The sequence below is a fragment of the Sminthopsis crassicaudata genome, chromosome 1 (genome assembly GCF_048593235.1).
Source record: "Sminthopsis crassicaudata isolate SCR6 chromosome 1, ASM4859323v1, whole genome shotgun sequence".
Classification (NCBI taxonomy): Eukaryota; Metazoa; Chordata; class Mammalia; order Dasyuromorphia; family Dasyuridae; genus Sminthopsis; species Sminthopsis crassicaudata.
In genome coordinates, this window is record NC_133617.1 from 39282287 (window position 1) to 39307106 (window position 24820).

At 34.1% G+C, this 24820-nt stretch overlaps 1 protein-coding gene across 2 annotated transcripts in view; it reads left to right on the plus strand.

Annotated features, from left to right (window-relative positions):
- The window catches only part of GLT1D1 (glycosyltransferase 1 domain containing 1), a 105371-nt gene that overhangs the window by 28503 nt on the left and 52048 nt on the right, over positions 1–24820 (plus strand). For both annotated transcript variants that reach the window (XM_074299447.1, XM_074299455.1), the window contains exons 4-7: positions 1437–1488; positions 9594–9630; positions 12452–12508; positions 22252–22347. In XM_074299447.1, the coding sequence (XP_074155548.1) occupies positions 1437–1488; positions 9594–9630; positions 12452–12508; positions 22252–22347 (242 nt within the window). The remainder of the gene's footprint in view (positions 1–1436; positions 1489–9593; positions 9631–12451; positions 12509–22251; positions 22348–24820) is intronic.

The window sequence follows — 24820 nt, forward strand, 5'->3', positions numbered from 1 at the left end:
AACAGTGATAAATGAAATCAGATATTCAATCATTAAAACACATAAGCATTCCATAAATACAACTTTAAACCAATTTTGACATTCAGAAAGAAATAAGCAATTAGGGATATATCTTCTGCAAATACCCAGATGAAGTCAATATTACAAAAATGCCAATGCTTTTCAATTGACATATAGAGTCAAAACAATACCAATGGCTTACTTAATATGGCAAGAGTAAATGAAGGGGAGCTTTGAGATAAAAAAGGATTTCAGAAGAAGAAATTATTTAAGCAGATCTGAAAGCAGGCACCTTTGAGACTTTGATCAGAGATTTGACCTCTCTTTCTCATTCACCTCCATTCGACAAGTGATATCGATTACTTTTCCTCTGTGAGATGTTGAGATCAAAGACAAAAATAAAAAATAAAACTGGCCTTGCTCTCAGGAGCTTACATGTTGCTTTAATGTGAGCTCCATCAGAGCAGATTGCCACCCCCGCCCCCCCCCCTGCCATGCATGCCTTCTAGGGTCCAATTCTTATCCTTGCTTTTCCACAAATCTGTCCACGATCTATGCAATACAATAGGAACTGTCTGCTGGGTTTTTTATTTCCTATCTACCAGGGCCACTTTTAGGGCTGTCAATCTGAGAAGAAGCCATCATATTATTCAAATATGATAATGAAATCTATCTGGTACTGAATAAAAAATAGAAAAGCAGACCAAAGGAGCAGAATGAGCAAGCTGAAATTGAACCAAATGTATATTAATGTTCTTTTAACCTAAGAAGACATGGAAAACCTTATACAAAGTGATAGTGTGAGACAGAATTAGAACACTGTATCCACTATTACCATGTAAGAAATAATAGCAATGGCAACATGCTAGTATAAAAGTAGGAAAGAAAATAGGAGATTCTATACAAAAAAGGTAATATGTTAATTATACATTTCCTTTGCAAATGAAATGGTTTGTGTTTATGGCCTGATTTGTGATTATATTTAATTGCATTTATTATTGAGGATATTACAAAGTTTAGATTAAAAACAATTCAATAATGATATAAAACTTATGAAAAAGATTTTATAAGGAATTTATCTAAAACCCCTGAAATATATACATTTAAATCACTATAACCTCTTGAACCTTAATCTATGGAAGTGGGACTTATTTACTCCTTTCCTTCTCAGTCTCATTTTGTGGCATTTGCCCGGGTCCTGGATCAGAATTTTACTTAACAAAAGACCAGAAAAATAACAGGCATTTGCATTCTTTGGTGATTTTTTTTCACTCCAGCAAAACTCTTTTTGAAAGAACTTGATGGGAAAAAAAAATTGAACCTCATAGTAAGTATTTTAGTCAGCCTCTTGTTTTTTCTTATATGTTTTGCACTAAAGTCGTTTGGAAAAGTTTTCATAGTAATTGTTACATAGTAATTTTTATTTTTTTTCTTAGATTTGCAGTGGCTTTTACAGAATCAATGAAGGAAATGGCACTAACTAAGTGGGTATGTTTTAATGTTTTATAATTAATTATATATAGTTGTACAAATGGAATCTTAGGCAAAGTAAAAATAAATATATTGGAAAGATATCCCATTTGTATATGGAGATGTCACCCCACTACTTCTGATTGTAACAACCAATATGGTGAATTTTGTTTTTCATTTATTAATGTTCTTTTTTTATGTAGCTGCTTTGAACATTTATGGATTTTTTCAGTGGAAAAAAATTACTTAACCAACCATTTAAGGCAAATATTAACTTTTTCTCCTCTCCTTTGTGCTTGACTGACTGGAGGCCTATATTATAAAGTCCTAGTAAAGTAAAGATCATTGACTTTATATCTGCTGATAGCAGCAGACTCTTGGGGAATAGATGTCCTTTTCCAAAGTCAGGCCATTTAAACTGATAGAATTCTGTTGAGGAAAAAAAAAAAGAAGAAGAAAATAGTGGGGCAGCTAGATGGTATAGTGGATAGAGTATTGGCCCTAGAGTCAGAAAAACCTGAATTCATATCCAGTCTTAAAGACTTAACACTTCCTAGCTATGTGACCCTGGACAAGTCAATTAACTCTAGTTGTCTTGCCAAAATTAAAGAGGAAAGAAAGAAACTAGAATTCAGTTGAGGAAGTGATTGCATTGCAAGTTCAATCCCATGTAGATTCTGGGATTCAGTATTTCAGAGTTGGGAGGCTCTCAGAATATATTAGTCCAAAACATACTTTAAAAATAGTTACCACGATTAACATTACAAACAAATGAATATCCAACCTCTGTTAGAACAGTTGGGAATTAATTCTTAAGGCAGTCCAGGTCACGTTAGAACAGCTCTAATTGTTAGGAAGTTTTTCCTGATGGTCAGACCTTCATTTACCTTCTGGTAACTTCCACCTGTGTCTTCCTGGATTTTTGTAGGTGCATTCTGAGTCCAGACAAAACAAATTGAATGTCTTTTCCACTGCCCCTTTAATATTTGAAGAATGCCTTCCTATCCACTCTGAATCTTTTCTGCAGCCTAACCAAGCCAGTTCCTTCAGCTGCTTCCTCATCTTCTCCCCTCCTGGACACAAACTTGAGGACTTTATTATGCTGGTTGTCTTTCTCTAAATTCTTCCCACTTAGGTAGCATGTAGAGAAACTTGCTAGTTTTATTCAATATTTTCATTACATTCTTAGTAGTTGTAAATGCATCATTTTATAAAACCCATTTTCAGTTTCTACTTTTTTCTGATCATAATCAAGAATACAATAGTTTTAAATCAAAGAACAAAACAGATCCCATCTATATTATGGACATAGTCTATATCTTTGCATTTCTGCAATACCTTGTACATATGGAACTGTTTTTTTTTTTTTTTTTAATTAAAATACTGTTTTAGGAGGATTAATTTTGTAGAATTGTTCAGAATGGATTGAAGGAATGAGAGATTTTTTTATTTTTTTTTATTTTTGGCAGCAAGACTAAGTTGGGAAGTAATAACTCTTATCTCAGCATGGGAGACTTAAGGCCACCATGAGAGTTGGTGACTGGGAAGGTACAGTTGACAAGATTTGGTTACTCTCTGCACATGAGGTGAGAGAAAGACAGAAGAGGCACTAAACATGAGGTTTTTGAAATTGAGTAACTAAAAAAGCAGTGGTATAATAGAAATAGAGAAGCTAATAAGAGGAACTAAGTTTTAAATTTTTTTCTTTTTTTTATGGGGAGAGGAGGAAGGATGCTGCTGGTATGAGGAGCAACATAGAATTAAAATTTCTTTTTTCTACTTATTAAATTTATGGGGCAAATAGGACACTCAGGTGGAAAAATCTCAAGTTGACATTTGGTGAGCTCAGGATAGAAGCCAAAACTAAGGACAGAGCCCAGAAACTGGAGTCATTTACACAAAGGTGATAGTTGAATCCGTGAAGGTGGCTTATTTTTAAACTACTTTAGAATTTGAATAATGCAGCAACAAAAAGTACATGAAGTCCAACTCCAAAATATAAGGTCCATACTTTTTTTAAAAGATAATTTTTGTAAAGAACCTACTTCTCCTTTTACATTCTTGACAATCACATGGTATTTGAGTAATTATAATTTGGTTCTTAATTGCCCTATTGTCTGCTAGAATTTTAATTTTGTAATGCTTATATTAGTGAATGGATTTAGTTTGCTACATAATGGATTAACTAATCCCCTAATTATTACAAAACCACAATAAAAATCACTAATACCAATGAATCCTAGACAAAATAAATTTATGAATTTTCTTTGGATGTGATTCTCTCTCTAGAAATGTTATTTTATATAGTCTTATATAGTCTTAGAGGTTAAATGTAGGTCATAATGGCTTATGTATAGGTTTTTATATAACTACATATATATATATATGTATATATATACACATTTAGATATAATAATATATATGTATGTATGTAATATATATGTATACATATATATGTTTATATATATGTATGTAATATATATGTATACATATATATGTTTATATATATAAAACTACATTTATATATAATATATATGTATGTATATAATATATACACACACATATATATATATATATATATATATATATATATACGTACATACACAAACATTTTTTTTTCTGGTCCCTTTTCAGTATTTTTTAGATTTGTGTAGACAACATCTCAATGTAAAACTTTTAATGTAGTTAAATTGTGTTTAATGGTAAATTATGAATGTTACATAGTAGACTTTTATTTTTGGATAAATTCACTTCATATAATATGATTTTTGGCAGAGGTAACTGCTATATTTCATCATCATTTTTAGCTTGTATAATTTATATATGTTCTTATATATTTCATCTATAATTCTTATTAAATATTACACATAAGTGTAAATGTATGGTTTAAGAAAAAATTAAACTACAAAATTTTAATCCATTAGTATTTCATAAAATTACAATTGAGAGGGTAGATGCATTCTGCTATAGAGAAGATGTTCCTTATAAATAATATGCTTTACATTTCTGACTTTGTAGTACTGTCATTAATTTTGATAACTGCTTCACCTAATGGGGGGAAAATTATTTGGTCTGCTTGAAACCCCTTCTGAACAAAATACAGGTCATCAAAGGAAGGATTCTTGGAACACTAGTCTACATTCTTCGATCTCTTGACATAGGCTTGAGGTTGTTTCAATGCCTATAGGCTTATGATAAGTTTCATTTGATCCAGTCCAATGGGATGAAGATGATATAAACATTGTCTAACTCATGCTATTAATTGTTATAGGCTTATTCTCTCCTTTCTCATGTGCTTGCCTCATTTGGATTTTCTATGTCTGATTTGTATTTTCATCATTAAGAACAAATCATTGGCCCTAGGGATTTGAAGTAATTATTTTTTTGGGGAAAGGGACTTCAAGGCCATTATGTAAAATAGGAATCCAATACAGGAGGAAAACAAATGAATGAATGTTTTTTGGTTTTTTTTAAGTTTCTTCTGTTAAAAATCAACTAACATTTAAGCACTACAAAACAATGGAGATCATTTTTCAGTGGTTAGTATTCAGATGCATTCTTTGGGGCAAGAACATTTAATGATTTTTATTTATTTATTTTTAAAACTAGCCTCATTTCCAGCCTTTTGCCATTATCTTTCCTTCTGTATTTTAGGTAGAAATTGCTTTTTCTGCATTACTTATTGTAGGCAATATATATATATCATGTGCAATTTACTTTCCATTTGTACATAAACTCATCAGAAATTCTTTTGGAAATTGATATGCAGAAAGCAAGAGAGGTTTCATTAGCTGTTTCATGAACAGTTCCATACCACAGGTGAGCTTAGAAAATTAACCCAGTGACTGGTGCTAGCGTAACTAAGTGCACTATTTTTAAGGACTGATTCCCAGCATGTTGAACCTAATAACTTCTTATTTACTTTCCCTGCCTGATTTTTTGTCTGTCGTGTGGTTATCTCAAAATTTCAGACATCAGTAAAAACCGCACATATTCAGCCCACCATGTACCAATTCCTTTTTATATACGTTGATTTGATCATTTTTGTCTTTAAGAATGCGAGGTTTTACACCACTGTATCCACTTTCTTTTTAAGCAAAACATCAAGGATTGATTATATCTTAGCTTCTGCTTTAATAATTATTTAATAAAGTATTCTCTTTTCAGAGAACTTTGGTTGGAGGAACTGTGAAAATGTCTGAAGTTTTCTTTTCCATGTGAGACCACTGGAATCTGAAGTTCCAAATTGAGTAATGAATTCCTGAGTTATGTTACTGGCAAATATGTCCTATTTATCTGGGTGTCTAACCTTGGGAATGAACAAAGAATGTTCAGTTGGGCCCAAAAGGTCAAGCCAGGGGAAAGGCAAAAGTGGCTTCTGAGACATCCTTAGAGTAATTATCAAACAAATTGGATTTTTAAAAAGCTACAAACTTCCCTGGAATTTTCCTTTGACATTGTGTATATAGCTTCATCTTTCTGCCATTATGCAGGAACATGCAGAATGTACCACATAATAATACTGCCTTGTTTCTAATGGAGGTTGTGGCTTGTTATGGAGTTAACAACCATCCACCTGTTTGTTTCATTGTGGATTAGAGCAAATCATTATTTAAATTCCATTATTTAATTTATTTCTCATCCTACTACTCTTTCTATATGTTTTTCCTTTTTTTTGAAACATTTTTCTTTGGCTAGTTTTCTGGCCTTGGGTAGAGTTGAAAGAATGTTTATTTCTCCTCTGCTTGTGGGCAGGTAGAGGGGAAGAAGGAAATATGTGGTTGGGTCTAGGGAGGGGGAAGAGAGAGATCTTCTCAAGAGATGTGAACCTACTTCTATGAGTTATTTAATTCTTTGATGAAGACATTTTTGGTAATATATCAAACCTATTTTCACTATTTATTAAAGAGTTTTGGCTCTTTAAGTCAAAATGTAATCAGAAGCTTTTTAGTGATTTTAAAATCACGTTTATTTAAATCTTTTGGGAAAATTACTAAAATTGCATATATCCTTTTAAAAATGTGAATGTTATGTATCATCTCCATTTACAGGTTCTTTACAAGTTTTTATAGAGATCTTATATACTAAGATTACATTTAAATTCTGTTTCACACTTTGAAAAAAACATTTTAAATAATCTTTTTAAAAACTTGGTAAATAAGGACTTTGATAAAGAGTATTTGGCTCATTAAACAAATAACTTTTTATATCTTTAGTCCAAAGTACACTGCACTTTCAAGTTATTATTTTTCTAATGTTTGTTTCTGTTATTCAGTAGCAGAATATATTATAAAAAACTGCCTTGAGGTGATATAATTATATATGTATGCATATATATATATATATATATATATATGTATGTATGTATATATGCCAGTGTTTTGTGATAAATCATAATGGGTAAATAACATATGTAGTTCCAAAAAAACTTTCACTTTTCTGTTCAGTTACACATGCACATGTTAATATAAGTTATTTCTAAAAGGCTTTTAATCTTTTTTAATGTATCAAATTAAGCAACAGCTTCTTATTGACTCATAAAGTATAGGTGAAGGTTATTTTAATTTCTTTCAGAGAAAAAGCACTTGAAATATACTCATCTTTATGGTTTTTGCATTAATTAGAGAATATAAGCAGCTAGATGAAACTTTTATTAGGACAAAGAGAGTTATATCATTTCAAAAAAGTGAGGAGATAATATGAAATGAGCAAAGAGAAGTAATTTCTATCTAGGGTATTTTAATATATAATATCTTTCAAAAATCAATATCATCCTTTTGACTTTTTACTAGGTTGTATAATTTTTTCCCTTTATTATGAAGATTAAAATAACCACAGTCTTCTTTTTCCCCTTAATAGTATTTCTTGATATACATTATTTTTTTAAAAAGTTGAAAAGTGTGTTACTGCAAAATTAAATAAACTTGATTCTTTCCCACACCATTTTTAACCTTATTATAAAACAGATTTTAGTGAAAGACTATTGTGATTTATAAAAGCTCACTATACAAATACCAAAGGCTTTTCAAAAGATGAATTTGTTCCACTTCTGTGCTGAAAATTTTTTTTCTTGTGGGTTGAAAAGTATGCAATATTTTTCTAAAAGGAGCATTTTAAGTTTGTATGCTAGTGATCACAGTGGACATGAATAGCCTCAATAAGAAACAGTGATGAAACCCTAATCATAGCTCTCCAGTCTGTCTTTTCCTCCTTTATAAATGAATTTTTAGGCCTCCTAATTTTTTTTTTTTTAATTCTGTTTTAGGACTGAAGATTAGCAAGGTGGATAAGAATCTCAATTTCTATTATAATACAGAATTTTGTTAGCTCCATTCACTCAAGTACTTTTTCCTTTTGTTTTTCAGGAATATTATAGCTTAATACATATATTTAGAACCATCTCAGGGGTTCTCAAACTACAGCCCGCGGGCTAGATGCAGCCCATCCGGTTATGGCAAATGGGCTGAGGGGCGGAGACAGAGTGTGAGTTTTTGTTTTTACTATAGTCTGGCCCTCCAACAGTCTGAGGGACAGTGGACTGGCCCCCTATTTAAAAAGTTTGAGGATCACTGAATTCTTGAAGGATTTAATCTTAAAAGTCTTTGTTGCATACATATGTCATTTAAAGGAGATTTTGCTTCTGGTGTCTTCAGGAATGCTTTCCTGGACATAGTCATTTTGGTATGCAATTCTGTATTCTTCCACATTTTTGCCAGCTGATTAGTGATCCAGGGAGGCAACTGGTAGAGATGAACTTATGAATGGATGCTAAAATGGTAATGGACTTAAGAACATACTGCTATTCCAAATCCTCTCACCCCAATCCCATAGTCTGCAATGCCCCATAATTAAGTGGCCAAAGGTTATCTTATCTCCCCTACACAGGTGGCCTTCTTATGATTTCTTTTCTCTTTCCATTTTATACATGATATTAATTAAAATTTAGTTCTTATACAGGCAATTTCCTGAGTGCTGACCCTTTTCTAGGGACACCAGAGGCAAGGCTCTTGAGATTTATGTTATACCAAGATGTCTTTGTAGTTTGAGTCCATCAATCATCATCTAGACCAGAGGACATTTTGCGGCCCGCCTATGGCAAAATCAGACCTGAATTGAGGTTCAACCTAAACTCACATTAGCAACACACACTTCTGGCACTGGGCTGAGGCGGCGGAGACAGAGTGTGAGGCGCTCCAACAGTCTGAGGGACAGCGAACTGGCCCCCTATTTAAAAATTATGAGTACCACTGATCTAGACATTTAGTTGCACATTTAGTGATACCAGTCACTCAAACATCCAGATTGGCTTTTTCACTGAATTTACGGGACTGTTTTGATGTCATATCCATATAGTCTGATCATAGTCCTGGCACCAACCTTCTGCAGTTGAAAATGTGACTTCTCCATATCCTTATCTGTTAATTATCATCTTGGTTTTAGACTTGATCTTATGTAGGAATTTATGCTAGCATTTTGAAATAGACATATTAGTCAATCTGAAAAATAGATTTTTTTCCCCTTTTGGTAACTAATTGAGGAATCCTATCATCTTTACCCAAAAGGAATAGTAAATATGTACATTTGATGAACAATCCATGAGTCATTCATGTTAGGTAATTTGGTCTTTTTGATTCTTGCCATATTGAAAAATCTGAGTTTTTTTCCCCCTTTTGGAGTCTAGTTCTAAAGGTAAACCCCTTCCCTACCCAATAAAGCAAGAAGCTCAAGCCAAGCTGTCTGAAAACTTTTCTCTTCACCTGAATTGTTAAATCATTGTTTTTTGTTTCTGGCATTTCTAAGCTCATTTAACTTTTCTACTAGCCCAGTAAGTGCAGAATCATCACATTGGTTGGTGTCTGTTATAACATGCATTAAATCTAATTTTAGGTCATTTCTTTCACTCTGCTTTTGGTCTAACGTGTGTGTGTGTGCATACGTGCATGCACACATGTGTGTTTTGTTTTAATGGGCAAAACTCCTTAAAATATAAGGAAAGCTTTTTGCTTTGGCAAATGTCAAAAGTCTGAGTAGCTGAATAGATGATTTTGGATAAGTGTTTTATGAGTAGGCTGTTAATGGTTACTTTATTTCTGAAATTTCTTTTTTTCTTTTCTTTTTATAAGTCACATGCTAAGGGTAAAATCTATGTCCAAAATCAAGGTAAGGACTTTTAAATAAAAAAGGTATGTTCTTTCTTTGATTTTATCCTATGTGGTAATATCTGCTTTGTTTATTTGCCTATTTATTTATTTATTCATTCATTTATTTATGTATTTATTTGTTCATTTATTCATCTTCATTCTTTTTATTTATTTAATCTAATATTTATCTAGTCATACATTCATTTATTTATTTATTTGCTTATTTATATTTGCTTTTGAAGTTTTTTGGAATGAATTTTGAAGTTTTAGAGAATGAATTGACCTACTATTCAGTCTCTTGATTGTCAAAACCTGTTTCCTCTTTGTCTCTTTTTCCTACCATAGTCAAATTTCATAGGTATTATGAAGCTTATAATTCCCTATGGCATCATAGTTTAAAACTTAGTCAACTAGATGCATCTTCATCATTATTCTCATACCTATCAGTTTTTTTTAATGGGGGACCTAATAATAGAATTACCTGGAAATGTTATTTGAGAACTTCCATTAGTAACAAATAAGCTAGAGTCAGGAGAATGATTTATAGTATAGAACACCAAAACTGGAAAAATGAATAATTCTGAAATCCTTAAGAACTCTGATCAATGCAATGTTCAATTATGATTGTAGAAAACTGCTAGGGAGGAATGCTGCCCTCCTCTGACTGAGAAGTGAGACTCAACATGTAGACTTTTTTTGAAAAATCAGAAAAATTGAAATTTTCAATGAAAATGAAAAATTGAAGATTTTTTCATGGGAATTTTTGTTTTATTTGGTAATTTTTTTTTAAACGGGGGACTACTCCCCCACCAGAGTGAGGAAAAAATTATAAATATTTAATGATTGAAAAAATTAAAAATAAAAATTTCATCATATAAGTTTTGGAGAGATCTGTTTGAAAGCTCATTCCAAAATCATGGTTTCAAGTATAATGTTTGTCCAATTTAATGGCTCCAGAATGGACCTTTTGACCTTATTAGCTATTTTATGCATACACATTTTTGGTAACAAAAAAAGACCAGATGAAAGGTCAGAGTGGATTAGTCTAAATCTCATACTAGAAAAACACTTCAAACAATCATGGGCATGACTGAAAAAAGCACTAGACTGAGAGAGAGAGAGGAATATTTGATTTTTAATAGTGGCTCTAGTTAGGACTAGCGGTCTGATCTAGGGCAAGTCATTTCCCTTCCTCTGAGCCTCAGTTTGCTTTCTTGATGAGGTTGCTGATGATGACTGTTAGGGGTTCTTCCATTTCTAAGACCCTAGATTGCTAGGATTCAGATGTTCCTCTTTCTCTTCTCCCTGGGCAGAAGTAACCCCTATAAATAATTTCAAGCTTTAGGGTCTCATAATTGAGTGAAATTTCTCCCTCTACCAAATCTATGTTTGATGCTTTATGTTGGGAGTTGACACTTAGGTTTTTTTTTTTTGTTTGCTTGTTTGTTTTTTTTTTTTTTTTTTTGAGGCTGGGGTAAAGTGACTTGCCCAGGGTCACACAGCTAGGAAGTGTTAAGTGTCTGAGACCAGATTTAAACTTGGGTCCTCCTGAATTCAAGGCTTGACACTTAGTTTTTGAAGACTAAATTTTCTGAGCACAAATTCTGATAGGTATTACTAAAATGGAAAAGGCCTCAAGCATAGACCTAGCTTCTGGCTATTAATCTATCACCTGAAGACCAGATTAGCCAACATTGGTTACAAGGGGATTTTTTGTTTTTTTTGGTCATATCTATACATAAAACTTGACTATGAAACAGGCTTGTTATCTGCATTTCCCCAGATAGGAAATCATCAGTTTGTGAAATATTGAAGAAAATATGGCATTCTCTTCAGAAACTGGGATTTTATGTGATTTTTCAAGTATAAAAAAAGTTGATGTATTTAGGGAATTAATGTAATTCATCCTTGGTTCTGGAATTTTCACTTTTTACTTTCTGAGTAGTTGTAGCAGGAGTGCCTTATAATGGCTTTTTACAATTTACCCAGAACATCTAAATCCATTGTTTTGTGATCTTCACGATTCTACAAGGCAGGTGAAAATATTTTAAACTTTATTTTCACAGAAGGAAATAAAGGCACTGAGAGATTATATGACTTGCCCAAAGAGATAAATCTAGGAATGACAGAAACAAGAAGACCCCCAGGTTCAGAAAGATCTGCCCCTCTACCATTTTGCAAATTTCTAACTCGATTGTAAACATTTTGAATTAAAGAAAAAGTGGATTAACTATAACACATGCTACTCTGGGGGATTGGAGATTATTAGAAGACTGTCTTGAATTTGCTTGTTATACCATTTCATTAAATTCCTGAGATATGAAAGATATCATAGATGTCAATTATATCTAGCCTATTAACTTTGAGCAGCTTATAACTTCCCTAGTCATCATGGTCATGAAACTTTTAAAGTTTACTAGAAACAAGTGAACTTTTAGAAATTTCATAACAGGCAAACACAATCTCTTGTAGTTGGGAGTTTATAATCTAAATTAAGGATTTCCCCTTGCACTTCTACTTAATCGTGCAGAACTTTTAAGTAATTTGTTGTATACGATAGCCAATTAGTTCATTTTTTCCATGGATCTTGATATGTTAGAAATTTGGCTTAGTAAAACTCCATAAGCAGAAATCAATAAGTAGAGTCCAGGGAGCTTACCAGTTTCTCATATGTAGTTGCAAGGATTAATGAGAATTCAGGAAAGTATTTAGATTGCATAGCTGCCACATAAGAACTATCCTCCTCATTTAAATTCAAAGCATGATAGCTTTTAATTATATATTAGTAATGTGATTCAAATGAAATGTCTTTTTTTTTTTCCTCCCTCACTTGGACTTAGGTGTTTCAACAATACCAAATGTCATCTTTAATTGGAACACATTTCTACAAAGTACAGGTAATATATTAATTCTTTTTATAGCATTTGTCTCAAAATCCCTATGAGTAAATAAATCAGCATTCCTTCACTGTAAGCTGCTGGCCGAGGCTGAGATGAGGAAACCCAGTTCTTAGGGGTATGAGAGGAAATGGGAAATCGGTGCTTAATGGACAGAGGCCTCTCTCTAGGCATAGAGCACAGGGCTCAATTAAAACCAGACTGGAAACAATCCTGCTTTCCTTTGATTCCTTCTGATTTCACTTCCTAATCTGAGGGCTGAGGAATCATTTGGAGAATTTCCTTCAGATCTTTTTTCTCTTTCCCCCTTTTTAGTGACAACCTCTTTTCTCCCCTGCACTAACTGAGCCTTAACAGTGAAATACAAGGGAAAAGAATCAAGGTGTTTATTCTTAAAAAAAAAAAAAAAAGTTTTCAATAAATACTTTTTTTTAAGATGGCTAGTAATTCTCAATTACATTTTATTTAGATTATATGTACTTCACAGTTGTCTTAGAGAGATGGTAGCACAGCCAAGAAGTAAAACTTGACTTTGTATCATTTTTTTTTCCTTTGAGGCAATTGGGTTCTTGTAATTTGCTCAGGACCTCCTAGCTAGTAAGTATGTGATGCTGGGTTTGAATTCAGGTCCTGTTGATTCCAGGGCTGGTACCCTATTCACTGCACCATCCAGCTGCTCCTTAAACTTGACTTTAAATATGTAATCTGAGTTATAAAACTCCACCTATGTGCTAATGCTCACACCCCACCCCCAGATTTTCCATTCCAGAGATTACAAATCAGGACTGTACCAGATGGGCAAAAGGCAAAACTTAATGAGGGTAAAAGTTAAATTGTCAATTCTGTTTCTGGGCCTGAAGCCATTTTAAATGCATTCATTTCAAATTGGAACAGTTTTCACACCTCAGCATCGGAACCCTATATCACATGCTCCATGTGAATGTAATATTATATCAATAAGAAAAATTCTCCACCATTTATGGGCAGTGCTCATTTCAAATCCCAGTCCCCTTTATTTCCCAACTCGAAACTTCTGTTTTCTCATTTTTTAAATGAAAGGGTTGAGTTGGATTATCCTATGGTTACTTCCAGTTCTAAATTTAGGATTCTCTGATCCTCTGATTAGAAATCATTTTAGAGTACAGTCATCAATTACGTAAATTCCAGCAGCTTCTGCTCTCAGCATTACAAAGTACCAACATTACCTAGCTTCTTTGTCATGTCAGCAGATGTGTAACCTCCTATGACCATTCAAAATTGATCAATGTGATGTGTTTTTAGAATACAATAGCAACACATTTGAAGTTAGCTATTCCCCAGAATAGAATAATTCATCATCAAATCCTGTATTTTTACTGTGGATTGTCTCACAAGTATCACTGTTCAGTAATTTAAAAAATAACCAAGTTATTAAAAAGGCTCTTTAGAAAATATTTTCTCTTATGATAATTTTGGATAAAACATGATCTTTAATATCGATTAGAGTAAAATTTCAGATTTATTCAAAACATTTTAGATAGGAGGAACTTATGTGTGAATTACCATCCTATTTGAGCCTGTCTGGTAATAGTTTGAAAAAAGATGTAAAGTTATTCTGGCCAGTGGTTTTTATAACCAAATGATTCTCATATTATCAGTTATTGATCTTTTTTAGATTCTGGTGATGGTGACCTCCATGTTCTCCATCATTCTTGAGCTTATGGAATATTGAGTAGCTTTCCAGCTGTAGTACGCATGTACTTTGGGAATGTCACTTCCAGCTAAACACCAGACAATGTAAATGGTAAATGTGATTAAAAGTCCAAAATTAGTAGTTTCTCTTATGAGAAAGTTGGCCATTTTTAGGGCAGGTACTCACTCACACTCAGAATTCCAGAGAAATATTAACATCTGAGAAGTCAAAGCAGAAGATGAAGGGAAATACCTAGTAGAATAATATTTAGTATAATTAGAATGAGTGTTTGACTGTAAGTCATGTTTTTTTTATTGTATATTCTTTAAACATCTGTCTCCAATTTTATGATATTCCCAGCTTTTAACTTGACTCATATTTTCCTTTTTCCTTCCATAGGAAAACTATTTTAAAAATTATTGGCCTATAAAGATATAAAATACACATACCTCCTGCAAATGACATTGATAACAAATATAAGACTCAATATTTATTTAAGGATTAAAACACTTTGCTTGTGCTAAATGGATCTTACCTATCAGTGTGGAACACAGTAACTACCATTAAATTAAGAACCAATAAGGCAGGTCAGGTGTCCTAACGAGGAATTCTCATGGGATACTTTTACTAGCTGTGCTCATCTAAAGATCTATTTATAGACATTAAACTAATTACATGTTCCCTAGAACATTTCCCTTTGGCGTGCCTATAAATCATGCATGGTGCAACAGCTCTATATTTTCCTAATGGATTTTTTTTTTGGTTTGGTTGTGGTCTTTTTTTTTTTTTTTTTTTTTTTTTATTTCAGACGTACCTGATGCAAATAAATTTAGGATGTCTCCTAGATAGGTAGGGTGATTTAAAGCACCAAGAGCTATTGTCAATTTTAGAAAAATAGATTACTCTTCTGTTTTTGTTTTGTTTTGTTTTTTTCTTGGCTTTTCACTTTGGAAGCTCAATTTGCTTAACTTATTGTTGTGACTTCCTTAGTAACTTGATAATTTAAAAAAATTGATTTTTCATAGTTTCATGGATTTAGAGCTAGAAAGAAATAGAATTTAAGAGGTCTCTGAATTAAACTAATTAAACTAAGACCCAGAAAAGGAATAAGTGACTTGTCTTCAGTCATTTTTTAGTTATATCTGACTTTTAGTGATTCCATTTGGGGTTTTCTTGGCAAAGTCTATTCCCTCCTTCAGTTCATTTTACAGGTGAGGACACTGAGACAAAGAGGGTTTAAGTGATTTGACCAGAGTCACACGATTAATCAGTGTCTGAGGCTATATTTGAACTCGGGAAAATTAGTCTTCCTGACTTCAGACTCTGTACTTGATCTATTGCACTATCTAGCCCAGGGTATTTTATTCTGTTGTAGCTGTCCAGTTGTGTTCAGCTCTTCATGACTTCATGGAGAAGTTTTTGGAGTTTTCTTGGCAAAGATACTGCAGTGGTTTACCATTTCATTCTTTAACTCATTTTATATATTAAAAAACTGAGACAAACAGGATTAAGTGACTTTTCCAGGATCATGCAGCTAGTGAAAATTTATATTCAGGAAGATAAGTCATCCAGACTGTAGGTCTAATGTTCTGTCTACTGACCCATCTATATCCCCGATATAAATACATACTGCAAATAATCTGTTGAACTCAATTAAAAAAAAAAAAAAAAAACTAACCTGTAACTAAAAAAATCACCCCCTACAAAATTATTGCCCATATTCTTCTAAAGAAAATTCATCCTTAAAATTTTAATGATATTTTTAATATCACTCGACTGAATATTCCTGATCTACAAGTTATATGGCTTGAAAAGTTTTGACGGTGTAACAACCTAGAAGAAAAAAAAAATAAAGATGTGATAACAGAATAAGGAACATACTATCCTTTTCATGCTGTCTGCTACTTGAGTTGTCCCAAAGATACTTTGTGACCCTACAGAAAATGAGTCTACAAAGCAAGTTTTGTTATAGTTGTTGAATCATTTCAGTCATGTCCAATTTTTCATGCCCTCATTTGGGACTTTCTTGGCAGGAATACCAGAGTGGTTTGCCATTACCTTCTCCAGCTTATTTTACAGATGAGGAAACTGAGGCAAACAGGGTGTGGTGACTTGCCCAGAGTCACACATCTAGTGTGTGGCTGAGTTATATTTGAATTCAGGTCTTCCTGACACCAGGCCAGGATCTCTGGGCACTGTAGTACCCCCAAGGTATTCAGATAATAAGTGGCAGAGACAGGAATCAAATCCAGGTTGACCCATTCCTAATCTACTTTCCACTGGACTACACTATTATTTTTCTTTCCTTAAAAATCAGGTTTTTGTTAGGTAGTAAGTGGTTGTTATGAGGCCTTGTTACAGTTTCCCAAGGTGACACTATTTAGGATATATTCTCGAGTCCATGCATTTTCTATTTCAAGCTCAGTAAAAACGACATGTTTTGCCTGGAGTGCACTAAGTTTCTTGTGTCCTTGTAACGTATGTCAAGTTCTCCACAGAATCAAAAACCATAGAAAACGCTAGGGATGGCTTCCAGGGGAAAAATCGGTTGCAGTTTATATTTGTGAAACTGACTTCTGAGTCATTCCCCATTTACTTGATTTGGAGCCAGTTTGTATGGTCCTGGTCTTAGACTTTGAAAACGGTAAACCTGTAGTTTTATCTTTGTATTTTTTTTTTTTTTTTTTTTTTGTAATTCAGAGATTAATTTTAAACTCTAGACTCTAATATTCTTTTGGCTGATGATGTTTTTTTTTTTTTTTTTTTTTTTTTTTTCAAAATCTACACAGGAGAGGGATGATTAAAAAAAAATGGTTAGAAAAACATTGCGACATATAATTGGATCACATAATTGATAAATATTGCATCATTAGATACTGATAAAGTAACTGAAGTAAAAACTTGGCACTAGTCAGGGAGAAACCTTTAAGGTTCAAAGAGGTTTGTGGAGAGTCAATAATAATTACATAAATACTCATGTTATCTAATGTTTTATAGTTACCAATTGCTTTTCCACATACATAAGCTCACAAAATAAATAAATATTAGTCATTCATATTTTGAAGACAAGGAAACTCTACTTAGGCCAAATGACTTGCTTATATCTGTCCCTATGTTGGTGGAGTCAGGACTGAGATTCAGTCTTTTTATTCCAAGTCCACTGCCAAAAGGCAGTACAGTACATTGAAAACAACAAATGACTAAATATCTTTTTTCTTAATAGTATTTTATTTTTTGAAATACATGCAAAGATAGTTTTCAACATTAACCTTTGAAACACTTTGTGTTCCAAATTTTTCTCCCTTTCTCCCTAAGACAGCAAACAATCTGATATAGGTTAACCATGAATAATTCTTCTAAACATATTTCTATATTCATCCTATTGTGCAAGAAAAATCAGCTCAAAAGGGGGAAAAGCATGAGAAAGAAAAAAAAAATACAAGGCTAAATATCTTTTGCCTCTTAAAAATACTTGGAACGATGACACTCATCATTTTTTTTTTTTTTTTCCTGAGGCTGGGATTAAGTGACTTGCCCAGAGTCACACAGCTAGGAAGTGTTAAGTGTCTGAGATCAGATTTGAACTCGGATCCTCCTGAATTAAGGGCTGGTGCTCTATCCACTGTGCCACCTAGCTGCCCCCTTGGGCATGTCTGGCTGGCTGAATAAGTTTCTGCTGTGTCCTAGTCCTTAACCCCATCCAACCAATTGCAAAGTTTCTTGGACTACTTTCCCCCCACCCCAAAAAGGAATGGATAAGAGTTTTTGATCACTTAGAAATCAAATGGTCTAGAGTCCCCACCTACCCAAAGTATAAGAGAATATTTTCAGTTGTCAGATTTTCTTTGAGACTAACCAGCCTAACTTTGGAGGCTGATAAAATTCTCTAGGATTAACGAACTCTCTTGAAGAGAAAAATAACCATTCTCCAGAAATGGCAGTCTGTGAAAGAAATTTATAGTTGTGTAAGTGATGAATTGGAAGTTTGAGACATGAAAAAAATACACATAGAAAAAATAATACTTCTTATTATAGTCTGAAATGAATTGAAGAAATAAGATCAGATAAGTTATTCAGTCTCTCAGTACAGGCTATTTTATTTACTTTTTAAATAAAAAGAAGTGACATGAATGAGTTTTCTTAGAGTTGGATTAGATCTTAGGCTATAATTGTAAACCAAGAAAGGATTGATGTCAAAGTCAGGAAAACTTAAATACTTTGGCATCTCAATCAGAATTTTCCAACCACTATTTTGATTTTCTTGAAAATGCTGCTGATATATGATGAGAATACTCAATTTGAATCGAAACTATTTCTGCATTTGTTAAGTTTAATACAAAAAAAAAATTACCATTACCATTTGCAATTTCATTCTTTTAAGTAAAAAATAAAAGATAACCTTTCTTCTAATTTCACTTTGTATTCAGATGTCCATTTTCGTTATCCTTTTAATTCTTTCTTCCAATAAAGAACACATCAACTGCCCCACAGCCTGGACTGGGAGACCTGTAAAGTATGGGGTAGGCAGGCAGTTGTCCATATTATAACTCTTATCCATTCCTTTTTGGGGTGGGGGGGAAAGTAGTCCAAGAAGCTTTGTAATTGGTTGGATGGGGTTAAGGACTAGGACACAGCAGAAACTTACTGAGCCAGCCAGACATGCCCAAGGGTACAACCATGGGTTTTTGGACCTAATTGGGCCAAGCAGTTAAGCCTTCCTTGTCATCAAAAAGGGGAGATTTCTCTTCCCTGTCTTCATGTCTGAGATTAAAGTATCTGTGTGCTGCAGAACCTTCTCATATTACCTCTGATTCATTTCTTTCGGACATTCTCTCTTGTGTACCTCATTTTTTTCATGAAGATGTTGGGGGTACACTGAGAAAGGAGAAGTCTTAAGGTTTTTTTCTCCTTAGTAACATAGCCAACTACATTAATTTTAATACATACTCTATAATATGAAATATTTATTCATTCTGCCACCACTGTTTCTTGAAAATTTTCTTTATATAAACACTGATAGGTCTGCACTGCTCCAAATTGACCAAGAAGTACTTAGATTCTTTTCTGCTTTTTCTATCCTTGGAGATTGTTTTCTGCCTTTATTACCTATTAGAGAGAGATTTTTTTTTTCATTCCCCAAATCCAAATCATATACGATTAACTTTGTTAAACTGAATAAAACTTTTCATTAGGGTTCTATTTTTCTGTTAATATCGAAGGAGCCATAGTTGGGGGGCCATAGTACTGTTTGTACATTACAGTCATTTCTATATAGAGACAGAATTCAGGGTCCCAATTGAAACATCATTATATAATAGAGCAACTGTGTACTCTGAGAACAGTTTAGGGTTTTTTTTTCCCCCAAGAAAAGGTGACTTTTGTAAGAAATTCATCTCAGCCTCACATTTGAATAAAAAATAGCAGCAAAGCTGGTTATGAATTAATTTTTTTTAGCTTTTGTGCTTGTGTCAGAGAAGTTTCAATAGCCTTGATTAAATTCCAAAGCAGATGTATTCACCCTGAAGACCAAAAAAGCAAAGAGAACATTTATTTTGTGGATCATGAGCACAGGGAAAATTAAGTTCGGCACAGAGAGAAATGATAAGAGATTGTCCTGGTTTCAGGGCCAAAAAAAAAAAGGGTCATTCTTACATATTTTAAAGACCATTGTGGAGGATTATGGTATCCCAATTGAAAAATCTGAAGCTTTAATTTAGTTTATATTAAAATGTCAACAACATGAGCCTGAAATGGAATTTTTCATGCAAGCATTCAATACATTTTTGCCTTCTTTTTGTGTGATTGTATATGGATATGCATTTGTGTACTTATAGAGGTAAACAGGCAGTACTTTTTTGACTCTAGAATCACAGGATTGTAGAATCATAGATTTAGATCTGAAAAGGTCCTTAGGGGTTGTCGAGTCTGGGTTCTTCTTTTAAAGATGAGAAAGCTGGGGGCCAGAGAGACTGAGTGACCAAGGTCACACAAGTAAATAAATGGCTTTGCTAGAAGGAGAGGGTGACTTTTCTCTACTTATTTCCCCTTCTCAAAACAAGACCCCATTCTCCCTCTCTTGATGTTTGTGCATTTCCTCTTTTTCATTTCTCTCCATTTCTCATTTCCTTAGTTCCCGGCTTGTTAATTTGGGCAAGTGATAGGGGATAGAGGATAGTCTGTGTAGGAAGAGTCTCTCCTGGGTAAATTAGCAGAAGAAAAAGGAGGAAGGAAGAAAGGTCTGTTGAAATGCCTTCTGGTTCTTTGTCTTATGTAGAAATCTGGGGTGGAGGGATGAGAAGGGTGGGGCTTGGACTGTCTTGGGTAATGCAGTTGATTAACTTTTGTGTCCCCTAGAAGGAACAGCTAGAAAATGTCAATGGAGTGAGGAAGAACCCTCAGATTCAGGACCCATTTTATCTAACCTTTCTCATCCATTCTAGCTAACTCTTTACTCACCATAGTTTCTATCCTGCTCCTCATCCTGGAGCTCCCAACTTTGCAGGCTTTCCAGAATAGGACAGAAGAAGTATTTCCAGTGCCCTTAGTGGGATAGTGGATAAGAAAAGGGGTGAGGGTGGGGAGAGTTCCTTCCCTCATAACAAAAGGATATATCCTAGTATCTTAATACATTTCCTTATAGAAATCTCCTTTGGTTAGGTATGTGCTTTTGTGGTGTGTGTGGGTTTCTGAGACCCTACTTGGGATTCTGACCATTATTTTTAAACATGCTACTATGAAAAAAGAGTGGCAGGGTAGAGTGGGGAAAGAGCTAATGTTGAAGTCAGGCAAACCTCTGCTACATCCTAGCTCTGTGATCCTGGGTAAGTCACTTAGTTTTTTGGTTCATTGGGCAGTTTTCTAAGGTGAGAAGATGCAGACCTGGTTTGATAGAGGGAGTTTTCTTTCTCAGTGAAATTCCCTGGGAATTCCTCTATTAATGAAATCACAGGCCCAGGCTTTCTCCTATGAGAAAATGCATTTGAGGTTAGCAGTGAATTCAAAGCACATTCTTTATGCTCTGTTCACAAAATATAGACTGCCTTTTTGTGTAAGAATTGAGGATTAGATGGACAAATTTCTTGCTTTCCTGGTTTTTACAAATGAAACTTCCCTAAGCAATTCAAAATTAATGTTCAGAATGTCTTCATTAAGAAATAATAAGGGGACAGCTAGAAGGCACAGTAGATAGAGCACCAGGCCTGAAGTCAAGAGGACTTGAGTTCAAATCTGGCCTCAGACACTTAATACTTCCTGGCTATGTGACCCTGGGCAAGTCACTTAACCCAATTGCCTCAGCAAAAAAAGCAAAATAAAGAAACAATAAGTATGAGGAGATTTTGGGAAAATTTACATGATGCAAAAATAAAATTTATAAATAAAAATGTATTTTAAAAAAGAAATGAGTAGGGTTTATGTGGGGAGCCAGCTTTAGAAGACCAAAGGAAGGCAAGGTTACTTGGAGGACTTAGGGGACTTAGCAAGGCCAGTTCTACAGCTGATAACTCATATCTGAACTTCCTAGAATTATTTACTGGAGATAAGAAGGTCAAAAGGACTGAACATATTTTGTGAACAGAGGATCTTTTAAAAGAAAAAGAAAACCAGGATAAACCTTGACTAATAGAACAAGGAAAACATCACAGCCTTGGTTATACCCTCTATGGTTTTATGAAGATTGTATGATGAATAAAACATATTTATGATGGGGTTTAAAAGGGAAGTTGTAAATTCCAAGATGTAAGCTTGAACTTACCTGGCCCCACATTCATTTCGCACATTGCTTAGTCTAGCACTCAGGCCAATTATGATAGGTCAGTTCTCCCCCTCCTCTTCCTGCCCTTGATCTCCATCTTCTCCAGCATGGGAGGAGCCAACCTGTGCACCAGACAGAACAGGTTTACAAACTGGGAGAGTGATTGAATCCAGGAAAATCCAACCTAGAAGTGAAAGACTGGAGAGGACCAATGAAAACAATTGAGTCACCTACCTTCTATAACTTTGTATCTATATTTGTTGGTTTTATGTGGGGGGAAAGTTGTTCTCTTTAAATTTTCCAAATATTCTGTTGCAGAAATCAACCAAGGAGCAGATAATTTACACATTTTTCTTTTGATATGTGGACTTAGACGAGTCAAAGATCCTCTTTATTTGGTGGATGCTTTCTCAGGTAGGTTTCTTATGGATACATCCCTTCTGTTTTTGGATAAATCTCTTGATGTTTCCAATATCCTCTGGGGATACTTATACTCTGGGGAATGCATTCTACCTGCTGTCTATAAAGTGGCTAAACATGAGTGATGGGGTACAGCTTCTAGGGGAAATATAGCAATAGTCCTGAGGCCCCCTGACTTTAGAGTGCTATTTTATCCTTACAATCTGTCAATAATTCTAAAATTCCCGGCTTTAGGAATATTATAGTGTAGTCCTATAAACATAGCTGAGAGTCAGATAGACAATCTGTTGGTCAGTGATAACCAAGTTCCTGAGACAATAGTGAATAGACCACTCCTTAAAACTACCTGTAAGCCATAAAATTATCAAATAACAACATGAAGCTCTGGTCTAACTTTTCCTATAAATTTGTCTTTTTATTCTTGGTTCTTTGCTAAATCCTTAGGCTGCTTCAATTGGCATTATAATTGTGAAGTCTTTCCCCTCCCCCCATATCTCCCCTAACTCCACTATGTTTCCCAACCCCACTTCTCTTCCTTACAGCTAACTAACTCTTCAGAGTGCTAAGTCTCTTTCAGGATTTATCTTGCCAGCTAAGTGCATGTCCCAGCTTCATGGTGTATACTCTTTCTACTGATTAATTGTGAGGTCCACTGAGGAACTTGCCTTTCATATGTTCTCCCATTCTATTTCATATTTCTCCTTCCTGGTGTCTATTGTATCCCTTCATTTTGTATGTAAACCATTTCCTAAGTAAATCTACCTTTTGCCAAAGAGAATGGCCATTGTGAATTCTTCACGTGACCAAATCCGAACTTTTGATGGGAAACCCTCCATCATAGACCCCCTGGTCTCCTTTGGCTAAAACATGCCTCATAGAGTTCTGAGAGCTTTGCCTTCTGGGGAAATGCTCTGCTCTGAAGGACTTGACTTTTTAGGGTGACAATTTCCCTGATAATTGGTTCAATGGTTATGATTCAGCTTTGATCTAAGTACCAAATGCTTCAGAGTAGAGCTGAAGTGACCCCAGAAGTAACCTAGGTACAGATCCTACATGCCACAAGGTGTGAACCAGTCACAAGTGGAAGGAAAGGTTCTCTTTATTCTCACTGCATATGCAGGGACATAATTTTCCCTAAAATAATGATGACTAGTATTTCAAGGGGAAGAAGGGATGTTTGGTGATTGGGGCATTTCCTTGGAGCATTTTATATCTGCCTTAAGATTTCTGTGAATTTCAGGTTGGAAGGAAATAGTAAAATCAACAACAAATCACAGAGATATTTTTACAAATGCCTTGACTTACAAATATTTGATTTTGACAATAATCTTCCATGGACTATATAATTTAATCATCTTAAAATATTCAGTATTGAATGACAAGAATACCAATAATTCTTACTAAATTAACTATTAAGTTTTAAATTAGAACCATTTTTTGCAGTAGAATTTGAGTGTTACATGAGTCTTATAAAAGATATGTAACTAAATATTTTAGTGTTTAAAAGCATTAGGCAAGTCTCACCATGTAGTTGGGGAGGGGGATTCTAGAGATTCTTTGGGACCAGACAAATCTCTAAATATTTGGTTCTGATCCAGAGCTTACTGTGGGTTTAATACTTTTCACAGTGCCCACTTTCTCTTCAGTTTTCCTACTTTCAAGCTCTCTCAGTCCTCATAATTATATCAGAGAAATTGTCTCAATTAGAGGCTAATTTGTCCTTAATACCACTAATCATTTAACCAGAAAATATACATTGAGTCATCTTAGACCACAGGAATAATCACTGAGCAAGAGAACTGACTACTGGATTAAATCCTTGTCAAGTTACATAGTAAATATTCTAAGTCACAATCAAGCAAGGAAGCCATCATTCACCAAGTATCTAATAAGTGTCTGCTATGTGCCAAGCACTGTGCTGGGTGCAAGGAATATAGCTTAAAAGTCCCTGTCCTCAAGAAACCCTACTAGGTGGGTACAACCCAAGGCAATGATAACCAGGAAAAGGAGCTCTCATTTAGTCAATCACAAAGATTATAAGAGGAATTGCTTGTAGTTACTTCCTTTCCAGTAGCAGTTATAATATTTATTATTCCCAGAGCAAGGGAGTAATGTTTAAAAAGTTGAAAAGACATAATGTTTTTGGTAATTTTTAATCATTTTATTAATAATGTTAGCATGTTGTCAATAAAAGAAGTCAGAGGTGCTCTCGAATGCCAAAGACAATCATGGTGAAGGACTCATGGCTCATAGTGGATTTTCCAGAAGGTGGCAATTGACTCTGGTTGGTTAAGAGGTAAAAAGGGAGAATGAATATTACAATAAGGGGCTGGACTATTTCCAGTAAGGATCTTGAGGTACGAGCCACTGAACATCCAAACTTTTGTAAAAGAACTTTTCAGTTTGTTACTTGTTTGAGGAAAGAGAGAATCCACATTTTCCTAACCTGTCTGAGAAAACACATTGA